Source organism: Talpa europaea (assembly GCF_964194135.1).
Source record: "Talpa europaea genome assembly, chromosome: 10".
NCBI classification, from domain to species: Eukaryota; Metazoa; Chordata; class Mammalia; order Eulipotyphla; family Talpidae; genus Talpa; species Talpa europaea.
The window spans coordinates 9,116,954-9,138,968 of NC_140077.1; the positions used below are offsets into that span (position 1 = coordinate 9,116,954).

At 40.0% G+C, this 22,015-nt stretch overlaps 1 protein-coding gene across 1 annotated transcript in view; it reads left to right on the forward strand.

The window, feature by feature from the left end:
- Positions 1 to 22,015, forward strand: part of SHTN1 (shootin 1) — a gene marked incomplete at both ends in the record, with an annotated part of 92,444 nt that overhangs the window by 58,303 nt on the left and 12,126 nt on the right. Inside the window, 5 exons of the mRNA XM_084245244.1 lie at positions 1,731 to 1,813; positions 6,900 to 7,009; positions 10,716 to 10,769; positions 15,794 to 15,914; positions 20,875 to 21,058. Coding sequence (XP_084101370.1) covers positions 1,731 to 1,813; positions 6,900 to 7,009; positions 10,716 to 10,769; positions 15,794 to 15,914; positions 20,875 to 21,058 — 552 coding nt within the window. The remainder of the gene's footprint in view (positions 1 to 1,730; positions 1,814 to 6,899; positions 7,010 to 10,715; positions 10,770 to 15,793; positions 15,915 to 20,874; positions 21,059 to 22,015) is intronic.

Genomic DNA, 22,015 nt, shown 5'->3' on the forward strand with positions numbered 1-22,015 from the left:
AATAGAATATTTTCCCAAAGAGCACTTTACAGTTATATTGAGAAATGAAAGCAGGATTCAGACTATGTATGTCTAAGCCATGAACACTTTTATGAGTCCAAAGAAAATCTTCATCGAGTAATATCAATGATTTTAAGATGAATTAAATAGCATGAGACATAATTTGTTATTTCTAATTTTTTTTGGTAAGTACTTTCTTGTTAAAGACTTATATTTGAGTATGTGTTGCATTTCAGTGGATTTTGAATCCAACTAATTAGGATTTTCTAAGATACTTGTTTTACCCGAATGTAGATCTTGAATAGAAATAAAGCAGGGAAAAGGCCAGGGCCTGTGGCTTCACATATGTGTGTACATATGTGTATGATACGTGTGTTTATTCTAAGGAAATGGTTTATAAGATTATAGAGGCCAGCAGGTCCAAGGGCCTCCAGGGTGAACTGACAGCTGCAGCCCAAGGAGGAGCCTACAGTCTGGAGGTTGCCAGGCTTGAGGCTCAGGAAGGACAGCTGTGTCAGTTCAGTCTGAAAATGCAGGAAAAACTGATGTCCTAATTTCAGGGCAGTCAGGTGGACGGACTCTTCTTAGGGAGGGCCCCCTTTTTGTTCTCTCCAAGCCTTCAGAGTCATTGGATGAGATCCACCCACATGAAGGAAGGCTACTTAGGCATTAATCTCATTAAAAAAAAATCTCACAGAAACACCGAGAGTCATGTTTGATCACATGTCTGAGCCCCTGTGACGAGCCTTGTTGATATCAGATTAACCGTCACCACGGGTACGGAGAATACCTCTCCTTGAAGAAATTCAAGATGAATATTTCCATTGAATTGTTCCACGGTGGGGAGAAATTTGAAGCTTTTATCCATTAAACTGACATTCTGTGAAAGGGGGCAGTTCTAGCCAGAGGTTTGGCTTACTGGCCCCAGATATTTTGTCCTGTGAGACCATGTTACTTTCTCTATAGTCTAAGTCTCAGCTTGATAAATGGTTCTTTTTTAATATTACACATTAGTTTCCTCTGGGTACCATGTCTACGCCCATCAGTTGAGATCACTGAAGGCCAGCACTTTCTCTCCTTACTTAAGGTGTTTTCAGTGCTGAATATATATTCTTGTAAAGATGTACAAATATTTTGAGTAATACAAATAACTTCCTGCTTCATAATCTTTATGTACAAAAATTCACGCTCAAAATTTGCTTTCAGAATCACAGGTGCCAAGGTAATACAGAGAGTAGTGCCAAGGTAAGGAGAGGCCCTCCCAAACCCGCCCCTCCCAGGAAATGTTATGGAGCAGACACTGAATACTCCTACCTTCAGCCGACAGCTGGAAAAAAGTAGATATTTCCCAAGAATATTCCCTAATTCTTTCCTCCTCCTTTCTTCTGCAGATATATTACGTAAATAGCTGTTTCTGAATTTTAGACATAGATGTTGGAAGTTTTTTCTCTTACCTCTTTTACTCTGCAAATGTCTTTGCATTGTATTAGTGATTGTAACAGTCCTCTCCTCCATAGTGAGTTTGGTTTCACACAAAAAGGGATGAGAACAGACATCTTTTTCTTTTTTTAAAGTGATAGTTTAATAAGTTATTAAAAGTGGAAAGTGGGCTACTGAAATTCTAGTTGCGTATCATGCATCTAGAGAAGAGATGGATTTTTTGTTGGATTACTGTACTCTTGGATTGTAGGCATCCAGTCACTCTCCTGTTGATCTTCTTTCTCCCAAAGATCCCTCATGTCCATGATCCGGAAGCGGTCCCACCCCGGCGGCAGTGGTGCTAAGAAAGAAAAGGCAGCTCAGCCAGAAGCAAGTAAGCCTTACCCTCGCTGGGTTACTTTCAATGTTCTTGGTGTGTCATTTTCCATTTACCCACCTGTTTGTGGAGTTCTTTGACTATGAACAGCTTTTTCATGGGAGAAATGTGAAGAACTTAATAGCTAAACCATCCATTGCTTTCCTGTCACTTATTGTGGAGAGAAGAAATAACTGCATTGCTGTAAGGTGAAATATTGGGGTGATGTGCTCTCATTAAGGGGTAAGGTGTTTTGTGATGTAAAGAGAAGGAGCAATTCCAAATGAGAAATTTGGAGAAAGGCTTTTTGTAGTTGACAACAAGTACACCAAGACTTTGTCAAGCATCTGCTACTGACTGCTGCTATGTACTGGAGATATAAGAGGTAGAAGTTAGATTTGCGTGGGGGAGAAAAGAAGCAAATAAGTGATTATCCAATTAAATGTTAATTACTTAAAGAGAACATCTCCACATATGGTGGAGAAGGAGTATAAGGTTCTAAGGGTTATGGATGTGCACTGCTGGCCTCAGAAAGTGATGTTTCAGTAGTTGTGGTCTTAGAAGTAGGGCTGAGGTGTTTAGAATAAAAGCAGTTCAGTGGGGGTGGTGGGAGAGCACATCCCCAAGTCTAAAGTCAGGAGGGAGCTTGGCATATTGAGAAACACAAAGAGTTGATATTCCTAGAACACAAAGTGTGAGAAAGGAGGTCAGTAGGCAGGCTCTGCAGGCTTGTCAGGGTTTTGAAATTGACCTTCGGGGAGGTAGTACAGTGCAGTACAAGGAGATTTGTCTTTTGTTTTAATCACACTGCCTGTGGTAACAGACTGTGAAAGAATGAGAGCAGATGAGGGGGCTGGAAAGGCTGATGTTGAGGACAACGTGAAGATAGGGGAATGGAGGGTGAAGGGCTTTCGTATTGAACAGAGGCGCCTGGTTAATACTGATGCAGAGTTAAATTTTGTTTGTTTTCCTTATTGTTTTGAGACAGTTGGTACATCTTAAAGGGTCAAGAGGGCTGTCACAGTAAAATGATTTTCCCTTCTAGGTAAATTACATCATCAGCTTGTTCACCTCCACAGGATCCTTACATTTAAAAAAAAAAAAAGTATTCTAGAACTTACTAACCCTCAGTGTTGGAGACCATTAGTTTTCCTCATGGCAATGATGTTTCACCCACAGTTCAGATGTTTTCTCTCACATCCATGGGTACTGGATTATTCTTTTGAGAATCTAAACAGACTGACTGACGCAGAAGTGGCTGAAGAACCTCCAAGCTAGAGCGATGCTAAATCCTGCTGCCTGATGTGATAGGTGCCACAGCCACCCATGGGCCGAGCATCACCCACTGTCTTCAAGGGCATTATTTATAGTGTCTCATTAATTGTGCTCACTAAAAGTGGCTCTTGAATGAATCGATCAACAATGATTGAATGCATGATGGATGAATGTGGAGCATCAAGCTTTGGGGTCTTCTGTGACCCATTGATATGTGCAGTGATAACATAGGGGCCAGCCTTGCTGTCAGTATTTTCTTCTGTTAGCATCTTATGATGCCTTTTAAACTCTAGTTGGTGGGCTTACTAGAACTCATGAATGGAGAAGCTTTTATTGCTGGGTTATAGCTCTTAAAAAACTTAGGCATAGGGAATTCCTATCCAATAGTTTAGAAATAGTTTTGATAGCTTAAAGGGCTTAAAGTAAATAAGTCCAACACTGATAGAAGTGCATTTATTAGGCAAGTTCTGAGAATTCAGAGTGTGCCTGCTGTTTATCACATACTTTGGTCAATAAAGTTATCCCAGTTTGCTAATCTGTAGAGTGGGGATAATCATTATTATTTCATAGGGCTTGTAAGAATTAGTGACTCACAACATGTGTGTAGATTAGTACCCAGTACCTAAAAAGCACTCAAAATGTTAGTTTAAAAAACTGAAAACAATAATGGACTCAGAACCAACCACTCTTTGGAGGCACAAAGACTCATAATTCAGCAAATTCTTGTCATCATTGCAGTAAAGGAAATGTCCTTGACTTTATGACTTGAGGTCTAAGTCAACCTTACCCACCCATAAATGTACTTAAGAAATTTCATACACCGTGGTGACGTAAGATTTTTTAAAAAGATTTATTTATTTATACAAGAACCAGGGTACAGGCCAGAGGCGCTGGGAGTCGGGGGCAGTGGGGGCGGTGAGAAGATTCACCAGAGACAGAGCAGGGAGCAGAACAGGCAGACGGACTGAAATACACTGCTGAGAGGAGCAACAGGCAAGACAGGAGAGGTCTGCCATGCCATAAGGGCCTCTCCCCAGCCAGCCAGGATTGAACCCGCGCTGCAGAAGCTGCGGACAGCCTCACAATGCGGCGCTCAACCACCTGCGCCACCAGGGAGGCCCGACGTAAGATTTTTTTAAATGCCTTTTCAGTAGTGTTACTGAAAGAGAAAAGAGAAAATTCCTGTGGAATTTAGAAACTCATTCTAGTTTCTTTTAGGTAATAACAAGAGGTTTTATTGAGCAGCACGGTGATGGTTTTGTCTGTGGGTTTTTGTTTTTTTGGGTTTTTTTTTTTTTTTGCATAACTAACTTATTTTTCAAGTGGGTCTTAAAATTTAAGCCTCAATTAATTCCATGTAGCTTTCTGATTCAGGACTGATCTTGAAGCACTAACTCAAAGAACATTTGATTTTATTTTCCTGTGGCAGTTCGATAACATTAGACCTGTTGTCTTCATTTGTCCCTTTTCTTTAATCTCCAGCATCCTGCATATTTCTATTGTCCCCCTGATTACATGCTTTTGTGAGACAATTACCAACTGCGTGATTGCAGAAAGAATTACAAAACATACCATGAGCTCTCTGTAGGTGATTCGTGCAGATTTATTAGACTGCTTAATAGTTTAGAAGTTCATATAGATTGCTTTTTGCTAGTTCAAAAACGGGGTCGGTGAGAGAGAAAGCTGTGTAGCGAACCTAGCATGGCCTTGTATTGTGCCCGAGTAGGGAATCTGATAAGAATGATTTCTTTCCCTTAAGACCAATTAAGTCTTTACATTTGAAAAAGACTGAGAAATTAAAGCCTGGTTTATAATCTGCACAATAAAGATAGTGACACTTCTCTGAATTATCACTATGATTCTGGCAAGCACATATAAGAAACTACTTTAAATTCCTGCTATGTTAGATGCTGCAGCAGATTTGAATGTTGTTGACCATCATTCTCCATCTGTCTGCCTTAATTAGTTTTTGTATGGTGCATTTAATGGGGTTTCAGTCATTCCTTGTAGGGAGCTGATCTGTTTGTAGGCAGCCTTCCTGCTGCCAAGCAGCTCTTCCCGACTCTCACTCAAAATGGCAGCCTTTCTGAAAATGGTCTTTGAAAATTATTATTATTTTTTTAATTTCCAAGATTAAATTCCATACCCATACAGGTTACCAGGTGCTTGAATGGCAGATCTGGGTTTATCTGTTCTGATTTTAAATAGGGTCAGCATAAACATTGCTTAATAGGGATTCAGACACCGAGTGAGTGAGTGTGTGAATGAATGATGAATTTCTGTGCAGAGCAACAGTCTTCTCTGGGCCCTCGGTGACGTTTGTGAGCCATCAACAGAAGCTACCCAACAAAATGCTACTTCAGGGTACACGAACCACAGTTTCGTCTTATTTTCTGGTGGATGAGTTCTGATTTCAGAGCCATGTTTCCCACATTGCCTGGCAAAAGATATTTTTTTGACTTCTAAATCTGAGAAACATTAGGATGTTGAAAAATGTTAATTCCCTCTTTCATGACTTGGGAGCATGGCATGGCATGATTTGTAGTCAAGGCTAGATCAGAACCTGTGGCTGTGGTGCTGCTGAGGTGAGAATGGTGGACTCTTCTGGACTTGCTTAGTCACACCCCTAAGGCATATGTATGAGAGGAAGAGCCGCCATGGTTAGAGTGATGTCCCGCCATGCCGCAGAGAAGGCCACAATTCAGGCCTACATCCTGGGGATGTAGTTGTGATTGCCTCCATTAAAGTCAGCCTTTGGGTTTAGTTATTTGTGCTCAGATTCCAAAATCATTAATAGCCATTTAAAGCCAGGAGCTAGTCAATAAGTAGATACTTCTTGAGTGCCCACTATATGCTGGGCAATATAGAGACTCTTTAAGATGCTAATTGAAAGGTCTCTATGAGATATTTAAAGATAACAATGGCTACAGTGAGTTAGATGGAAGCAAACACAAGATCTAGAACCGCATTAATGGTGATAAGTATTCCAAATAGATTCAGTGCATTTGGGCAAGCTATTCTTCAAGACGGACCAGATTCACTGCTCTCATGAACAGGTTTAAGCTCACCTCAGCTGAATTCATCTAATTGATTAACAACTTTAGTGTCTTTGCAGCAAAATAGTATGAAGGTTAGACATAGACAGTTGAATAATTTTTATCAAGTTTAATTACTTAATTGCAATCATTTCTAGATGTGTTTTTTCTTTTAACATTGACAATTTAAAAAGGGTTGAAAAAGCTTTCCTTCAATATTTCCTTCCCATGGGATTCTTAAACAAAAGATGGTAATTTAAAAATAGATTTTACTGTTCTTCTGTTGACTGTGACTATCTTCCAGCAAGGAAACGATCTTTTTGATCTTTTGTTTTCCAATGGACTTTTAATAACTTCTCCTTTGGGGGATGATTTCTTTGACATGGAAAGTATCTTAAGTTATAAAGACATTTTTGAGGCAACGATGAATTATTATTTAGGTTTTTAAAGACTTGGAGAAATTCAAGTCTGTCATTTTGCTGACAAATGAAACAAAATCCACTTTAATTGTTTAACACAGATAAGCCAGTATTGACTTCAAGGTCACAAAAATGCAGACCTTAAATTTTGTAACTCTTATTTTGTAACGCACGTATTTTATCACCAGATTTTTTTTAACCTAGAGAATTGTTATTACCTGGTAGCCATTAACTGTAGTAAATTGCTGGCATTCTGTGACTCTGTCTGAAAAATGACTGTGCATAATTACACAGTGCAGTCTTTCTAAGTCACCAAAAATAGGAGTCGTTGTTTTCCTGTAACGTAAGATGATTTTACGTGTATGTTTTGAATAGCTGAAGAAGTCACGGATCTGAAGAGGCAAGCAGTTGAAGAGATGATGGACAGAATTAAAAAGGGAGTTCACCTCAGACCGGTTAATCAGACTACCAGACCCAAGACGAAGGTGAGGCGTGGCCACTTGTTTCCTCTTGATGTTTCCTTTTTGAAATGTAAAAATTTGAGATTTGATGAAAGCCACATCAAGACTGTCAAATCTTAGCATAAGGCTAATGTGTCACAAAAGCTTTAACTTCCACATAGACATGTTTCGGGAAGACAGCGTTTGACCTAGAGTAACCCTCAATCTCTGCAGAGAGTAGGCAGCCATGTCACCGCCGGTGCTGGCCTAGCAAGTAACAGTTTGAGGTGCCCTTTCTTTTCTTTAATTCCTGCTGCATTTGTATCAGTACAAATATTTCATGAGTCTCAACTGTGTGCCGGGTGCAGTTGTGGGCACAGAGGAAAGGCAAAAACCCTGCCCTCCTTCAGTTCTATCTTAACGAGGGGCAGGGCAGGGGGTGGTGCAGGGAAACATCTGGGAGGGGAATCATATAATAAAGCCAGAAAGGATGGAAGACAACTTTGGAAAACTAGTGACATTTGTAGGGTTGTTTTCATTGATTCCATACACCTATTTCAGGTCATTTCAAGGAGTAAATTGTATGTATATATAAGTAAACACTTGCCACCTACATGTCATCAGCAGCCTTCTAAACTTGACCATCGTGAGGGCTTCAGCACTCAAGGAAGGATGGAAGTCTAAGTGTGGGCCCCCCCCCCCCAGTATATATGTCCTTTGTAAACATCCAATACTAGAATTTTGGACATTTTTCTTGCAAAATGTTTTCTCTTTCCTCACTCTCATAAGGTGTCAACAGACTGAAGCTTTTCTTCCTTTAGACTGAACTTTGTTTTTTCTCACTGTCAAGGATACCCCCCTTCAGCTGAATCAGTGTTACCAAGTGTGGTGACTGTTTAGCACAAATTCCTCTGAGCTTATTTATTTGTTTGTTTGTTTGTTTGTTTGTTTATGCAAATACTGGGGCACAGTCAGAGGTATGGGAGGGTGAGAGAATTCACCAGAGACAGAGCTGGGAGCAGAACAGGCAGACGGATGGAAGTCACTGCTGAGGGGAGCAGCGGGCAAGGCAGGAGAGGTCTGCCTCGCCATGTGGGTTTCCCCCTGGCGGGTTGGGAATTGAACCCGCGGCTGCAGAGGCTGCAGATAGTGTCACAGCGTGGCGCTCAACTCGCTGAGCCACCGGGGAGGCCCCTCCTCTGAGCTTTTAAAGTGGCCACTTTGTTGTCGAGAAGGCAGAAGGGGCCATAGTACGGGCTGTCCGAAAGGGGGTTGGAAAGGGGGAGAAAAACTCAACTCCAAGAATAGACTTGCATCTGGGGAAATGGACGCTTCAGCCAACCACATAGAGTAATTCAGTTTGGTGTTAGTGCTCTGAATACAGTTGTAAAGGAAGCCACGACAGGATGTGGATGTGGAAGAGGCGCTGGGTTGTTGGACAGCCTGGCACCACTGTTTGGGCACTGGTATCTGGTTACTCTGCTGCTGCAGGTGGGGCCCTTGCACATGCAACTTTCCAGAGTTTTCTCCCCACAAAGCAGGGAGTGCACCTGCTCTATCAAATGCAGAGCTGGTGTCAGGATTAAATGTATTAAGGTGTGAAAGTACTTTCAAGTACAGGGTGGTAGGGGCATCTTGGAACAGAATACATTTTTATAACTTTCATGTCATGACTATTAAGGGAAGAATAAGTGAAACCAGACATTACTAGAGAAAAATGCAGTGTCAGAAAGACACAAAATCAGTTTATTTTCTTTCTTTTTTAAAGATTTATTTATTTATTTATACAAGCACTGGGTACAGTCAGAAGCGCGGGAGGGTGAGAGAATTCACCAGAGCCAGAGCAGGGAACAGAACAGGCAGACTGACGAAATACACTGCTGAGGGGAGCAGCAGGCGGCAGGAGAGGTCTGTCTCACCATGTGGGACCCTTGCCGGCAGCTGGGGATCGAACCAGCCTGCAGAGGCTGCGGACAGCCACGCAACCCAGCGCTCAACCGCTGCGCCTCCGGGGAGGCCCCAACAAAATCAGTTTAGAAAGAAAAATGTGGAAACCTTCTTAAATCGTAAGCAGTGAATGTTCCATATGTACTTTCATTTTCAGAATATCACTTTGCCCTTTTTCTTTCTTACCACGGCTCTTCCAACAGCTGTCCGTTATGTAATGTCAAAATCTGGAAAACAGCTGAACAAGGACCAGTGGACGGCTGGGTTATTTGCTGGTAATCTTTAAATGACGACCTGGTCAATAACCTTTAAAACAAATGGTCACAGCATGCATGAGTGCAGCCGCTGCCCCAGGACCATCAGTGCTCCCCTGAAATGTCACCCATTAGGAGCAGTGGTCCAAGCTTCCAAAGGCTGATGCAGCCGGAGCGCACCTGCTTGCAAGCAGCACTTTTGAGTTTGCCTTTAGCCAGGGCATTGGCTCAAAAGTCACAGCTGGTCACCTGAACGGTTTACCTGCAGAAGTCAATCCTGCCTGGAGAATACTAATTTAACTGCAGAGTTTCTAAATGATGTTGCTGGCAGCGCTGCTGTGGTTAAAGCTGGTGTCTTAGAGCTGATGACTGGCACTTTCAACTGCCACTGACGGCATGTATATTTCACAGGAAGCCTAGGCTGTGAGCGTTGGATGCCCAGTCTAATTTGTACACAAGCAGCAAACCTCTCTCTCCCTCACAGTTCATTTGTTGAGACTGGCATGGGCTCTTGTTCTTATCTTTTGAGAGGAAAGGATTATAGGTTGCTATGAACCACCTCCCATTTCTTGATGAGGGAGAAGTGAGCCTTCACTCCTTCCCAGGAATGAGGGGACTGGGGGCTTCCTTTCACTCTGTCTTTCTGTCTTGCAGGTTTTCTCTTCATCTCTGTCCTGTGTGAAAGGGCGCAGTATGGGGAGAATCAGAGGCCTTTCTGATCTTTTTCAAGAGAGCCTCATGCTGAGATTTCCCCTCCATTAAATTAGTTGAGAGAGCCACAGAGACTGTTTGGTGGTATGGGGCAGACAAATATTACACAGAACTTCATTTCAAATTAGTTTGTTCGAAGTTTGGGAAGAAGAGACCTAGGCTTGTATTCCAGACACCAGACTCAAATACAGCCTTCCTCAAGGTGTAACTTTCCTCGTGAGTACGAGGAGGGGATTGGCCTGTACACCCTCTGAGGCCCTCTGCTGCGGGATGTAACGTTCTCCCGCCAGCCAGGTCCTTTGCTGGGCCCAGCTCTTAACTCAGTGCTATTGTGAAATTGCTGAAACCAGACCTGCTGGTCTTTGTAAACTGGCCTTGGCCTGGAGCTCGTGATGCTGAGAGAGGTTTCTGCCCCGTGGCTTGCTTTCTGCCCTGCTCTGCTGCCTTCCCATTCCTTGCTTGTCCATTCCCACAAGTAGAAACAAGTTTCTTATAAAAAGTTCTGAATAATTTTGAATTATATGTTTGAAATCTAGTGTTTACCAAATCTTTTCTATCTATATGATAACTGGAGGTGACCTAATGATTTGTAGAGGATGGGAGATTGAGTTCTTTTACTTTTGCTTCTAATTATTGCTATCAGAAGTATTGCTTCTAATTTTCTACTTACGCACCCCTTGGGAACACTAACATATTGTGTATTTTTTCCCTAACCTTACAATGTAGACCTAATTAAAAAACACTGTCAATATAAGTTACCAGTATTTGCTATATAAAAGTCTTTGTTTAGTGTTTTAAAACTGAACTACTCATTTTTTTTTCTCTTCTTAAAATTGTAGCCAGAATCTGCAAAAGGCTCTGAAAGTGCAGTGAATGAACTCAAAGGAATACTGGTAAGGCCAGATCTCAGCTTATTATTTAGTTAATGGGTAAATGAAAGAAGAATGTCTTAAAAATCTGTTTTTATGGGTAATTGGTCTTCATATGCTTTATGTCCATTTACAGTAAGCCTCATTTCTATGGAGCATTTACTTGCCCTGCTAGGGACCCTCCATGGCATATGTTGTAATGTATCCAGCTTCACTTGTTTCTATTTTAAAAGGATGGTTACACATTCATCAAATCAGTGTATCCTGTTCTTCACCTCCAATCTTTGCATTACAGCGTGACTATCAAGTGTTTGGACAGATATGAGGATGAGTACATATTTATTAATACCAGAAACACAGTAGAGTCTCATGTATGGCTAGCACCTTACTTCAGGACATGAAGTAGAATTCTTGGCAATTTAAACATAAATCTGAGCATCTACCCAAATCCATTAGTATATGGGCTATAGTCTGCTTTTCTCCATGGCTTAAAAAATTATTGGATGATAAATTGGAGAACAAATTAGAGTCCCTTTATGTTACTCATTTCATTTTCTAAAAGTAACTCTATTTGTTGGTGAACACTCTTAATGCCCATTTCTAAATAATCTTTTTTTCCCCAAAGGCTGAACTTTCACCAGCAGAATAAATGAGTGTTGCCCCACCCAACAATTGCTATCAGAGACAAATGCCTCACTTAGGAAATGTTTCAGATACAGAAATCCCTGTTCTCAGATCCTGTTGCAGTCTCAATACCAGTTATTATGCACAGTAAGTCAACAGACATGGGGGCAGAGGCACAGAACGAATATTCCCATGTTTGTTGTTACTGTGCTAATTATGCATTGCATTTAGACATCCACATAATTGAGGTAAACAAAATTATTTTCATCAAACATGAAGCAGTAGACTTAACTCTTAATAGCTTAATTACTTTGATTAAGTTTTAGGTAAGTGGAATTAGTACTCAAGAGAGGCCTATCAGTGGCTAACTGTAGTGGTTTACCTAAGTATTAAAGCCACTGTAAAAGTATGCGGTTATTTTCCTGGATGAGAAATTTTGTTATCCAGTGTTCTATTAAGGAGTACCAGGACAGTCCCTTTTGTTGTCTCCATGTTGTAATGCTAATTCCCACTGTAGCACATATTCTCAGGGCATCATGTGGGCCTAGAGTATACTTCTGGTCATCGTGAAAGAGTAAGCCATACTGAGTTTGACCTCTTAAAAATTAAATTTATTTGAAAAATCAGACAGACATTTATATAACATCCCTGTATTTGATTATCCAAGATAGCTACTCTCTGATAATGATGGATGGTAACAAGTTTACTGAATTATAGTGGTGCTCTTAAAAATCATATTCATTGTGTAGTCATATTTGCTATAATTCTGTGTCCCTTCAAGAAAGACACTTGTGAAACTGATTTGTGTGAAATAACTTATGTTTAAAAATCTGCAAAGCATAATTCCTTTCTACAAATCATCCCATCCTCCTTGGCCTGAATTTATAATTAGATTTTTTACTTTAGTCTGGCATTATTGTATCACTAATAGCAATTATTTGGGCAATATTTCTTTGCAGTAAGGTTTTTTTTTTAAATGGACTCATACTCTCCTTATTCTTCTTTGCCAAATGGGCAGTCTCTGCTACCCCTGTAGTTTTTTTTTTTTTTTTATGTTTGTTTGTTTGTTTTTTGAGAGACAATGGACCATTTGTAACTCTCAATCCCTTAGTGCCAAATAACCATCTAGATTATTGTGAGCAAGGGGGGGCGGGGGAGAGAGAGAGAGAGTATGCGAGCAAGCGAGCCGCCATCCAATGGGGCTCTATTGGTGGCTCTTGCTGAAGTTCATTAGTGCCTACAGCACCAAATTCACTTTTCCAGCATGTGAGAAGCAAACATGGAAAGAATATGCAAGGGGGTAGTTCCACTGTGGAACTGGAACAGAAACCAGCAATAAACTCAGTATAAGGCATTTGACTAATGTAAAACGGTGACCTGAGTTGTAAGGACATCCACAACTTCAAGCCCTACCCACTGCTGAAAGGTAGCAGATGGGAGATGGGACCTTATTACATTCTGAGTTGTACAGCTTTCAAGCCAACTTTTAAAGTCCCTGTGTTTACCGAACTTGTTTTTCCAAGTCTGTTTACACTTAATTTTTTAAAGCTGAGTATTTTGTAGATTAAAAAATATATATATGGTTCATTTCCCATATCCACACAAGAGTTTTGCAGCTTTGGAAACCCCTGGAGTCACTCCAATCATTTCAAAGTCACTCTGGGTGGAAATGACAATTTCTGAAGAAAACAATCAACACAAATAATAAACCAAGTTCAGTTGTCTCAAAATCAAAGAAGAACAGCTTTTAAAAAAAGTCTCTCTCAGGAAATTCTGGAGCAGCTTTAGTTGTTCAGAATACCCGCAAATTGTTGAATACTTAGTTTTGTCACATGACAATTTAAGTCAGTATTATGAACATTTAACTACTGTGGGGGCTAAGATTATTAAATGATCAAATGGTTTGAAGAAGCAATAGTGGGCTGGTTTGGGAATTCAAAGAGTTAAGTCCAAGGTTCAGCCCCATTGCTGACTGATCTTGACTCCTGGCCCAAAACCCAAGAGTTGGCAAATTTGATTTCTCTTCTTAGAAAATGAAGAAATTTAATGTTAGTTTCTAAATTAAGACAACATGGTACTTTATAATCTGAGCTCTTTGATAATATCAGTGGAGGGTCATGCAGAAACCTTTCTTCCCTCCAAAATTGCTTCTATATTAAAAGTTTGCTCTTGAATTAGCTCATCATCATGAATCAGTGAGTGACGAAATAAGTTTGGGATTCAAGGATTAGAACTTGGAAAATGGATTCTTTCAGTATGAGGTGTGACAAGAAGGTAGCTTACCACACAGTCAGGAATTTGGGGAAGTCATGATGTCAACCAAGTGGAAAACAGAGAGTACTACAGAACATAAATTCTTCAGTAAAGATACCCCTGAACCATGGATGTGTATGTACACACACACAATACACACATACACACACACACACGCACGCACGCACGCACACTCTTTCCTTGAATTAAGTCCAGCCACTGGGAAATTACACAGAATGTCCTTAATATTCAAACAATGTAGTAGTTTTATGAGTTATTTTAATAGTACTGACCATAAGTTTTGCAGATATCCATTTACAAGTGACGCATCTATTAAGATTTTTTAAAAATCGTAGACACAAATGATTTGAGAATAGTTTCTCTAGCACATTTTTAAAAAATTATCTAAATCGGCTTTTGTTCTGTTTTTATTACTTTATCAGTATTAGTTTCATTCTTTATAATTCTCTGATAATTAGGTACAGATCTGGATTAACGTTTAAATAAATAAACCAAGTTAACTGTTAAGTTAGCTGTTCCAGATTAACTGTTAAATAAGAAACCTAATCATCTCATTTTTAAGGTATAAAATACTACTATAATGTTACATATAATGTGATTTTCCTTTGAATATATCTTACAAATTTTTGTAATAAAAGCAGACAGAGGTTGGGGGGAGGGTATTATATGCTTGATTAAAATATAAACCTTATCTAAGTATTTTACACATTGGCTTGGGTCAGGTAGCTCACAACAAAAAATTATAATCTAATCTTATTAGCCATTCTCCGCCTTTGACAACAGGCTGCTTTTCTATAACTGTAAGCAATTTTGGGGAAGAAACCTGTCCAAACAAAACAACATGATAACCTATATCATGGAATGTTTGTAACTGCCTGACTTTACAAGCTACTTTTTTGTTTTATAGATTGAAGAAGAAACATGAGTTACCATTTTTAACCAACAGAATTCTTAGAATCCTTCAGGAAGTTGGCAGAGGGCAGGGATCAGGATTAAGGCAGGCCCTCAGCCATCTCAGAGATGACAAAAGGCCAGTCTGGGTGTGAGCCTTAGTGGTGAAAAACTGCCTTTTGACTGTGGCATGAAGTCTGGCCAGTTATACCAGACTCGAGGTTCTGATTTTCTCTGATCAGGAGATCAGGAGATTATGGTTCTCTTGGTTTCTCCTCTCCTACCCCCAGGCCTGAGGCATTAACTGTGGAAGACTATTTTAAAGAAGTAGCAGGCATTTCTTATGAAAGAAAACGGGCCCTTTGTAATGGTGGGGTGCTAAATCCTTACATGCAAGAAGTACATCACCCAGATTTCTGTACAAACAGCTGTCTGGCAATGGAGATGGAAAACCACAGCTCTCTCCCTGCCACATCCTTCCCAGAGGAGGCCGGGAAGGAGCCGCTGCTTGGGTCTGTCTCTGTCGTCTTAGAAGTCAGTACTGAGTTTAGTAGGAGCCCAGCTTTATGGCATCTCTCGTTTCCTTTAGTGTTTTCTAGACCCTAATAATATATTCTTTTAGGAAGATGGAATTATGACCCCAGACCCTTCCTTTCCACCCTGAATGATTAACCTTTCCTCTTTCACTCTGAAGTCAAGGTGTACTCACTTCACTGCTTCTTTGGGAGGCCACGAGAGAGCATCATGTGCCTCCGTGGGCTGCCACACCTTTGCTACCCAGTGTGCCACCAAGGTTATTCTCTCTGAAGAATCAGCCACACATTTGTCAGTGCCACAGGGATTTGGGTTCAGTAGCTTATGGCTGCCATATCAAGATATTCTTCGAAGGTGAGTTCAACATCTGTTCTCTTCTCCATGCAGTGGATCAACACCCATCAGAATCTTAATCATCGATATGCAAGTACTTCCCCACCCCCGGCTCTCATGTAGGCAGCTCATCAAGAGGAGTTCTTGTGCCGTTCTTTTGATATGAAAGCTAACATCTTACATCATCACTAACATCATCTTAAGTGATCCAGCACTGTATCTTGTTGAAGATGACCACATTAAAATATATATATGTATATGGCAAATTCATTTTATTTCCTGATTCCATTCAAATTCTGGTAATGTTTTGGTAATTTGATTTTATATTCTTTTGTTTATTGTATTAAGACATTAACCCTTTTGTTTTTGTTTTTGTTTTGTTTTCACTTTAGGGGGCACTTAACAAATCCACTAGTTCAAGAAGCTTAAAATCCCTTCACACTGAAAACAGTGAAACTGAGTTAGAAAGGATTCTGCGTCGCAGAAAGGTGACAGCAGAAGCGGATAGCAGTAGTAAGCTGGTTTGATTCTCCACAGCTCTGTCCTTCTTCTCAGAAACGTCTTTCTATAGATCCCTTTTTAACATGAAATCATATTTTAAAAATTATTTATTTTAATATGAGTGAGAAGTAATGGATAGTCAAAGGTACTTCAGGATATTGCCAAGAAATGAAATGCTTAGTTATTTAATGTTGCTTATTTAATGTTGTATTTATATATTTGTAAGTTATTTATTTAATGCTGTATTTATATATTTGTAAGAAATCGGGCTTTTATAGATCCCTACCTTGCTTAAAGCAAGATGCCCTGGTTAAAGGCATCCAGGAGGGCTCTAACAACAATATAGCAGGGAATATAGGTCCCAGAATCAGAATCAGGACTCCTGAGTTTGAATCCCAGCTTTGTCATCTCTCAGCTGCTTGGCCTGAAGCAAATTTCTTAACATCTCTGTGCCTCAATTTCTTCATCTATTAAATGAGGTTAATAAAAGTACTACTTCAAAGGATTATTCTAAGGATTAAGGAAGTCAGTGTAGCAAATGTGCTTAGCACTATAATGGAGTAAACCCAGTGGGTTGCTTCCTGTTTACCCGGTTGATGGGCTTCACCCACATACTTATGAACATAAGACATAAGCTAAAACCAGGCAGAAGAAATAAAATAGCAATAACAAAATTTATTTACACAAAGAGTGAGAAAAGGGGGAGGAGAGAGAAAGGAAAATTTACCGGCAGGCACATGCCCAGATGCCATCTGTCCTATAGTATCTGCTGAGCAGAGACCTAGGTCCAAGCCAAAGCCACACACTTCAAGTTGGTGACTTCTTCACAGACATCCTTCCTCACCAGCAGCTTCCCCCATTCAGGAAATGGAGTCTAAAGGCTCTGCCTTCTACCACTGAACTGGCCATGAGTACCACCTACTGGCTAGAGCTTGATCCTCACTGTTTCTCTTATAGCTCTATGCCTGGCACAAAATTAGCACACAATAGATTGTAGAAATAGTTCACACTTCAGTTGCAAATGTAGATAAATCATCTTTATTTTTATATGTTTCTGTTTTATTGCCTCTGTGCACCAAATGAATAAGAAATTCCATCTCCATCACTGTAAGTGAACTTCCTAGCAAGGCTTGAGCTCAGTTTGCATTTTGTCGTGATGTACAAGTGTTGGTCTTCAAAATCTGTCTCAGAACTTAATTTTGTTTGGTTTTAGTTTTGATCAGCTTGGTCACAGGAACTAATATAAATCTTTATCAGGTTTATTCATCCCTGGTTCCCTGTGGCATGGGCACCAGCTTTAAAAACTACTCCAAAGTTAAAAAAAAATCAACTTCTCCAAAGTAAAATTAATCAGCCACTATTGGTAATTGGCTGAAATTTTTAGATGCACTTCAGTCAACTTATTAATCATTGTTTAAATTTTCAAAGTCATCCTTACTGAATTTAACTTGCTACAATATTAAGAATTTTGGTTTTTGATCATCAAGTTCTAATTTCACCTAGGGATTTACTCAAACAATGGGGTGCATTGGTTCTTTGAACCAAAAGCACCATAATACCAATCAGATTAGTATTATAAAGAGATATGAAACCTTCATTTCCTTCCTAAAAACAAAAGAAAAGAAAAGAAAAACAGCTCATCAGTTTTTAGTGTGGTCTGGAAATTCTGCCGTTAAAATCTAATCAGAATTACACGTCCCCATTCCCCCAAAGAATAGCCACCTCTCAGGAAGGTTATGAGGGATTCCCCCCCACCCTTGGGCTCACTTTAAAAGCATCTGCCCCGTCTTCATAATGAGTCATCATTTATTTTGTGACTTAATCATTGTTTCCAATATTTCGTCTTTAAAATACTCGTGGCAGACATTATTTTTTAGGATGTAGTAGACGCCATTTTGTGCTCTGCATTTTGCCTCTGACATAGTTGATCCTCTGGAAGCTTCTTCACTCTTGAAATTAGTACAACAGCACTCACCACTTCAGCATTAGTTTTCAAGGAGAGAACATTTCATCTCAGTCAATATGAGAATGTGATTATTTCGAAGAGTGGAGAAAGGTGGAAAAACACAGGTTATGGGCATGGTGAGAATGTTTCATTTATTATATTCTAATAGATACATATTCAATTTATCATTTGAGGAAAGTAGAGAATATTCAAAAGAATCAATATTGGGATAGAGAAATAAAAATAGTGTAACTGGCAGTGTGGGGAGGAAGCACATGTGAAGAGAGAAACTTGTAGCTGAGCAGAAGTTTTCTTTTGTGCTTCCTAATAGCCAAAGAAAAAAGGGAGGGGAGAAAACAGACTTATAAACTTTCATCTAGCAGAAGAAAGTATACTATATATATATTTTTTAAGATTTATTTATTTATACAAGCACTGGGTACAGTCAGAAGCGCAGGAGGGTGAGAGAATTCACCAGAGCCAGAGCAGGGAGCAGAGCAGGCAGACTGACGAAGTACACTGCTGAGGGGAGCAGCGGGCGGCAGGAGAGGTCTGCGCTCCATATGGGACCCTCGCTGGTGGCCGGGGATCAAACCGGCGCTGCAGAGTCTGCGGGCAGCTTCGCAACCCAGCGCTCAACTGCTGTGCCACCGGGGAGGCCCTACTATATTTTTTACAAATGTTCTCCTAGCATCAAACCAGAAGAGAGATTTACATGAAAGTCTTTTTATAAATGTCATGAAATGACAAAGTGACAATTCCAGGAGTGAAAAATGAGAAACTAAAGCAATATAACTGCATGTGTGGTGGGAGCAAATTATAGAGATCAGTTTGATAGGTTTGTGCCTCAGATAGTCTTGAATCTCCCAAAAATTTTCTTTCTTCCAACGGAGGCTACTAGGGAAGCTAAATGTGTGGTCACAACAGTAGAGAAAGCACCCAAGGGGGCAAGGTAACCTGAGGGCTGCAGAACACAGATCCCAAGTTAGTTAGTATCTCCCCAGCGGTCAGTGTGGTATTTTTTTCCTTTAGGATTTTTCTTTTTTTAAAAGATTTATTTATTTATTTATACAGCACTGGGTATAGTCAGAAGTGCAGGGTTGGGGGTGGGGGTGAGAGAATTCACCAGAGCCAGAGCGGGGAGCAGAGCAGGCAGAAGGACCGAAGTACACTGCTGAGGGGAGCAGCGGGCGGCAGGAGAGGTCCGCATGCCATGTGGGACCCTCCTCCGGGTGGCCGGTGGCCGGGGAGCAGCCGGGGATCGAACTGGCGCTGCAGAGGCCGCGGGCAGCTTGGCAACCCAGCGCTCAACCACTGAGCCACCGGGGAGGCCCTAGGATTTTTCTTATGGACCTAACTGATACTCCCTTGTTTTGCCTAGACATGTGGCCTACCAAGCATTTTAAAGAGCATCAAGTACCTCTTGAAATATACTGGGCAACTTAAATAGGATGCAGTCATAAAAATAATAATACGCTTAAACATTATGCATTTTTCTTTCTTTTTGTATGTAAGAAAAATAAGAGTTCTGGCTCTGCTTTTTGAATTGGCTTCAGTTGCAGAATAAGCAATAGGGGTTGGTGTATTCAGAAACAGATCTTGCTTCCCTACAAGGAGAGATTGCTTTAACTATCTAATGTAGTAGTCAACAGTTATCCAAGGGTAGAATGGAGCTTAAGTGAATCTTGAATTCACTTCATATATTTATTTTCAGGAACTTTCTTTCTTGATCTTTCTGTCCTTCTCTCTTTATTTCCACCTTCCCAACAACATGTGAGGCTCAACATAGTTGGAAAGGAACCTGAATATTCAGTAATATCATGAATGTGTCTTCCTAGATTGTATAAATGAAATAAATGAGGAAAACAGATATGATACTTTCTAGTCTGAGGATTTCCCCTAGACCCCAGGCAATCTGTACTTCCCACACAGAGCAAGGCTAAAGGTGGCACAACAGGATGGCTGAACAAATTTCTAGTCTCTTAGATAGGTTCTTCAAATTAGGATGCCATTGTTGATATAATACATCAGACACATTTATATATAGCAAGAATAAAATTCCAGAGCTAAATATCAATCATTTTGGAATATACCCTCTAGTACTTTCCATTTTAGGAGTTGATCTGACATTTCTTAAGTATAAAGAGTCTCCCAGGTTTTGTCCTGTTCTTAGTGGCACCTCTCAAAAGTATTCTCTAGGTTAATTTTTAGAAGTTCTAATATTATTTGCACATTTGTGACTGACTATAAATTTCTTTGTTTTAAAAGAATTCCTTCTGAAATTTCAACAAACACACATTAGAATCCTGCTTTGAGAAAAACTGTCAAAAATAGTGCCTAACTAGAGACTGAATAAAAAGTAATGATGGCGCTTGGCTCCAGGGCCCAGAATTTTTAGCTTGATATGCCAATAATTTCAGTAACAAGCCCTTTTACTGTTTTAAAAATCTGTCCCAAAGAGCAGAAAAGTCCTAACTCTTTGCCACTTAATTTTTATAATCCTGTGTCTCTATTTTAAGGGGAAATAAATCCACTTACTTCTCAATCACATTAAAATGAAAATGTTCATAAAAGCTGTTTAATGCTCAAGAAGCCTTTATGAGCCTTTTAAAAAGAGCCTTTGACATTGTTCCATTTTCTGTTTAAAATGCAGAGCTGAGTTTTGGGAAGCATTAACTCTTGAGAGGCCAAATGGTTCAAGTAGGGCTGTCAGAAAGCCACACTCTGCCAGAAGAAAAGAATTTCCACAAACCCACTGAGCACTCTGGTCAGCGAGGGAGCTAGGGCTTGGGTTTTGTGGTTTCCTAAAGGTGTGAAGACAATTTCTCAGCATGGTCCTGGTGCACTGAAAAGCGTAGCACCACCAAAGCAGAGCACATTTCTTGTAGGAACATTTTTGCAGCTTGAAATTTTAAAAAACTTGGCCTTTTCTCTTCCCAAGGGATTTTCAACTAATCTGTTTTTCAGTGCCATGTTAATAAGTATCACTCAGAATTATTAAACTTGAGGTATGTGTTTGGTTTTAAGGTCCAACCGGGATATTAGCCACCTCAGAGTCCAAATCCATGCCTGTGTTGGGTTCTGTATCCAGAACAGCCTTGAACAAGAAAACTCTGGAGGCAGAATTCAACAGCCAGTCCCCCCCAACACCTGAACCAGGTGAAGGGTCGTGTAAATTGGAAGGATGCGCAAGTTCCAAGGTTGCGTTTCAGTAAGTAACGTCGCTCTTTACTAAGTAGTGTGTAGACGGATCTGTGATGACTGATTTGTGTGTTGCTTTGCTTGATTTCTCTCTATAGAGATGTTGATTTGGCCAGCAAATACTCTTCTTTCTGCATTTGATGAGCCAACTTTTGATTCTAGGCTCCTACCATATAGGTCTTACCTCTGATCCAAAGCAGATACGTGTAAAGAGAGTTCCTAAACTGGTTTAGTCATCAGATTCTTCTTCTACGCAATAAATTGTCCTGGGTGATACTTATTCATCATCAGAATATAGTTAACCATCCTTTCAAGATTAAGATCAAGATTACACCTACACCTCTTAATAGTTCAAGAGTAGTCAAGGAAGACACTAGATCTTCAAATGTACTTGAAGGGTACGTTTTTACAAACTCATTTTCTGGTCTTTAGCTAAAGTTGTGCCTTAATATTGCTCTTCCCTGGGAATTAAAATATCCAATGTAAAGAGTTATATACGTGGACTTGCTCCAAAGTGGCACTTTGATTGTCAAAGAGTTAATCCTGCTATTGAATGTGTTTCAGACAGATCTGGTGAAGGATCAATTTGTTTCATAACAATGGCAAGCTCTTTCTGAAATTATTCTAGTTTTGCTTTAGTTCTCTTGCCAGGATGTCAGCTGGTTTGTCACTTAAGGAAAAGGAAGAGGTGAGACAAATCAGATCAGCGGAGTATTGTAATCACGGTTAATTAAACCTCTGATTTCCTGTTCTATCAAGAGAGAAAGAACTCCCTTTTTTTTGTACCTCTACCTGTCTTAGTTTAAAAGGTGAAGCCTGGACAAATGAAGTTGGAATTCAGTTTAGATCTATTTTTGCCAACCGGTATTTTCTTCCACTCTTGCACATTTCTCCCATTGGTACTATTAACTTTTTTTTTCCCCCTCTTTTGGAATGAATGGCCTTCTTCTCAGATTTACAGTTTTAT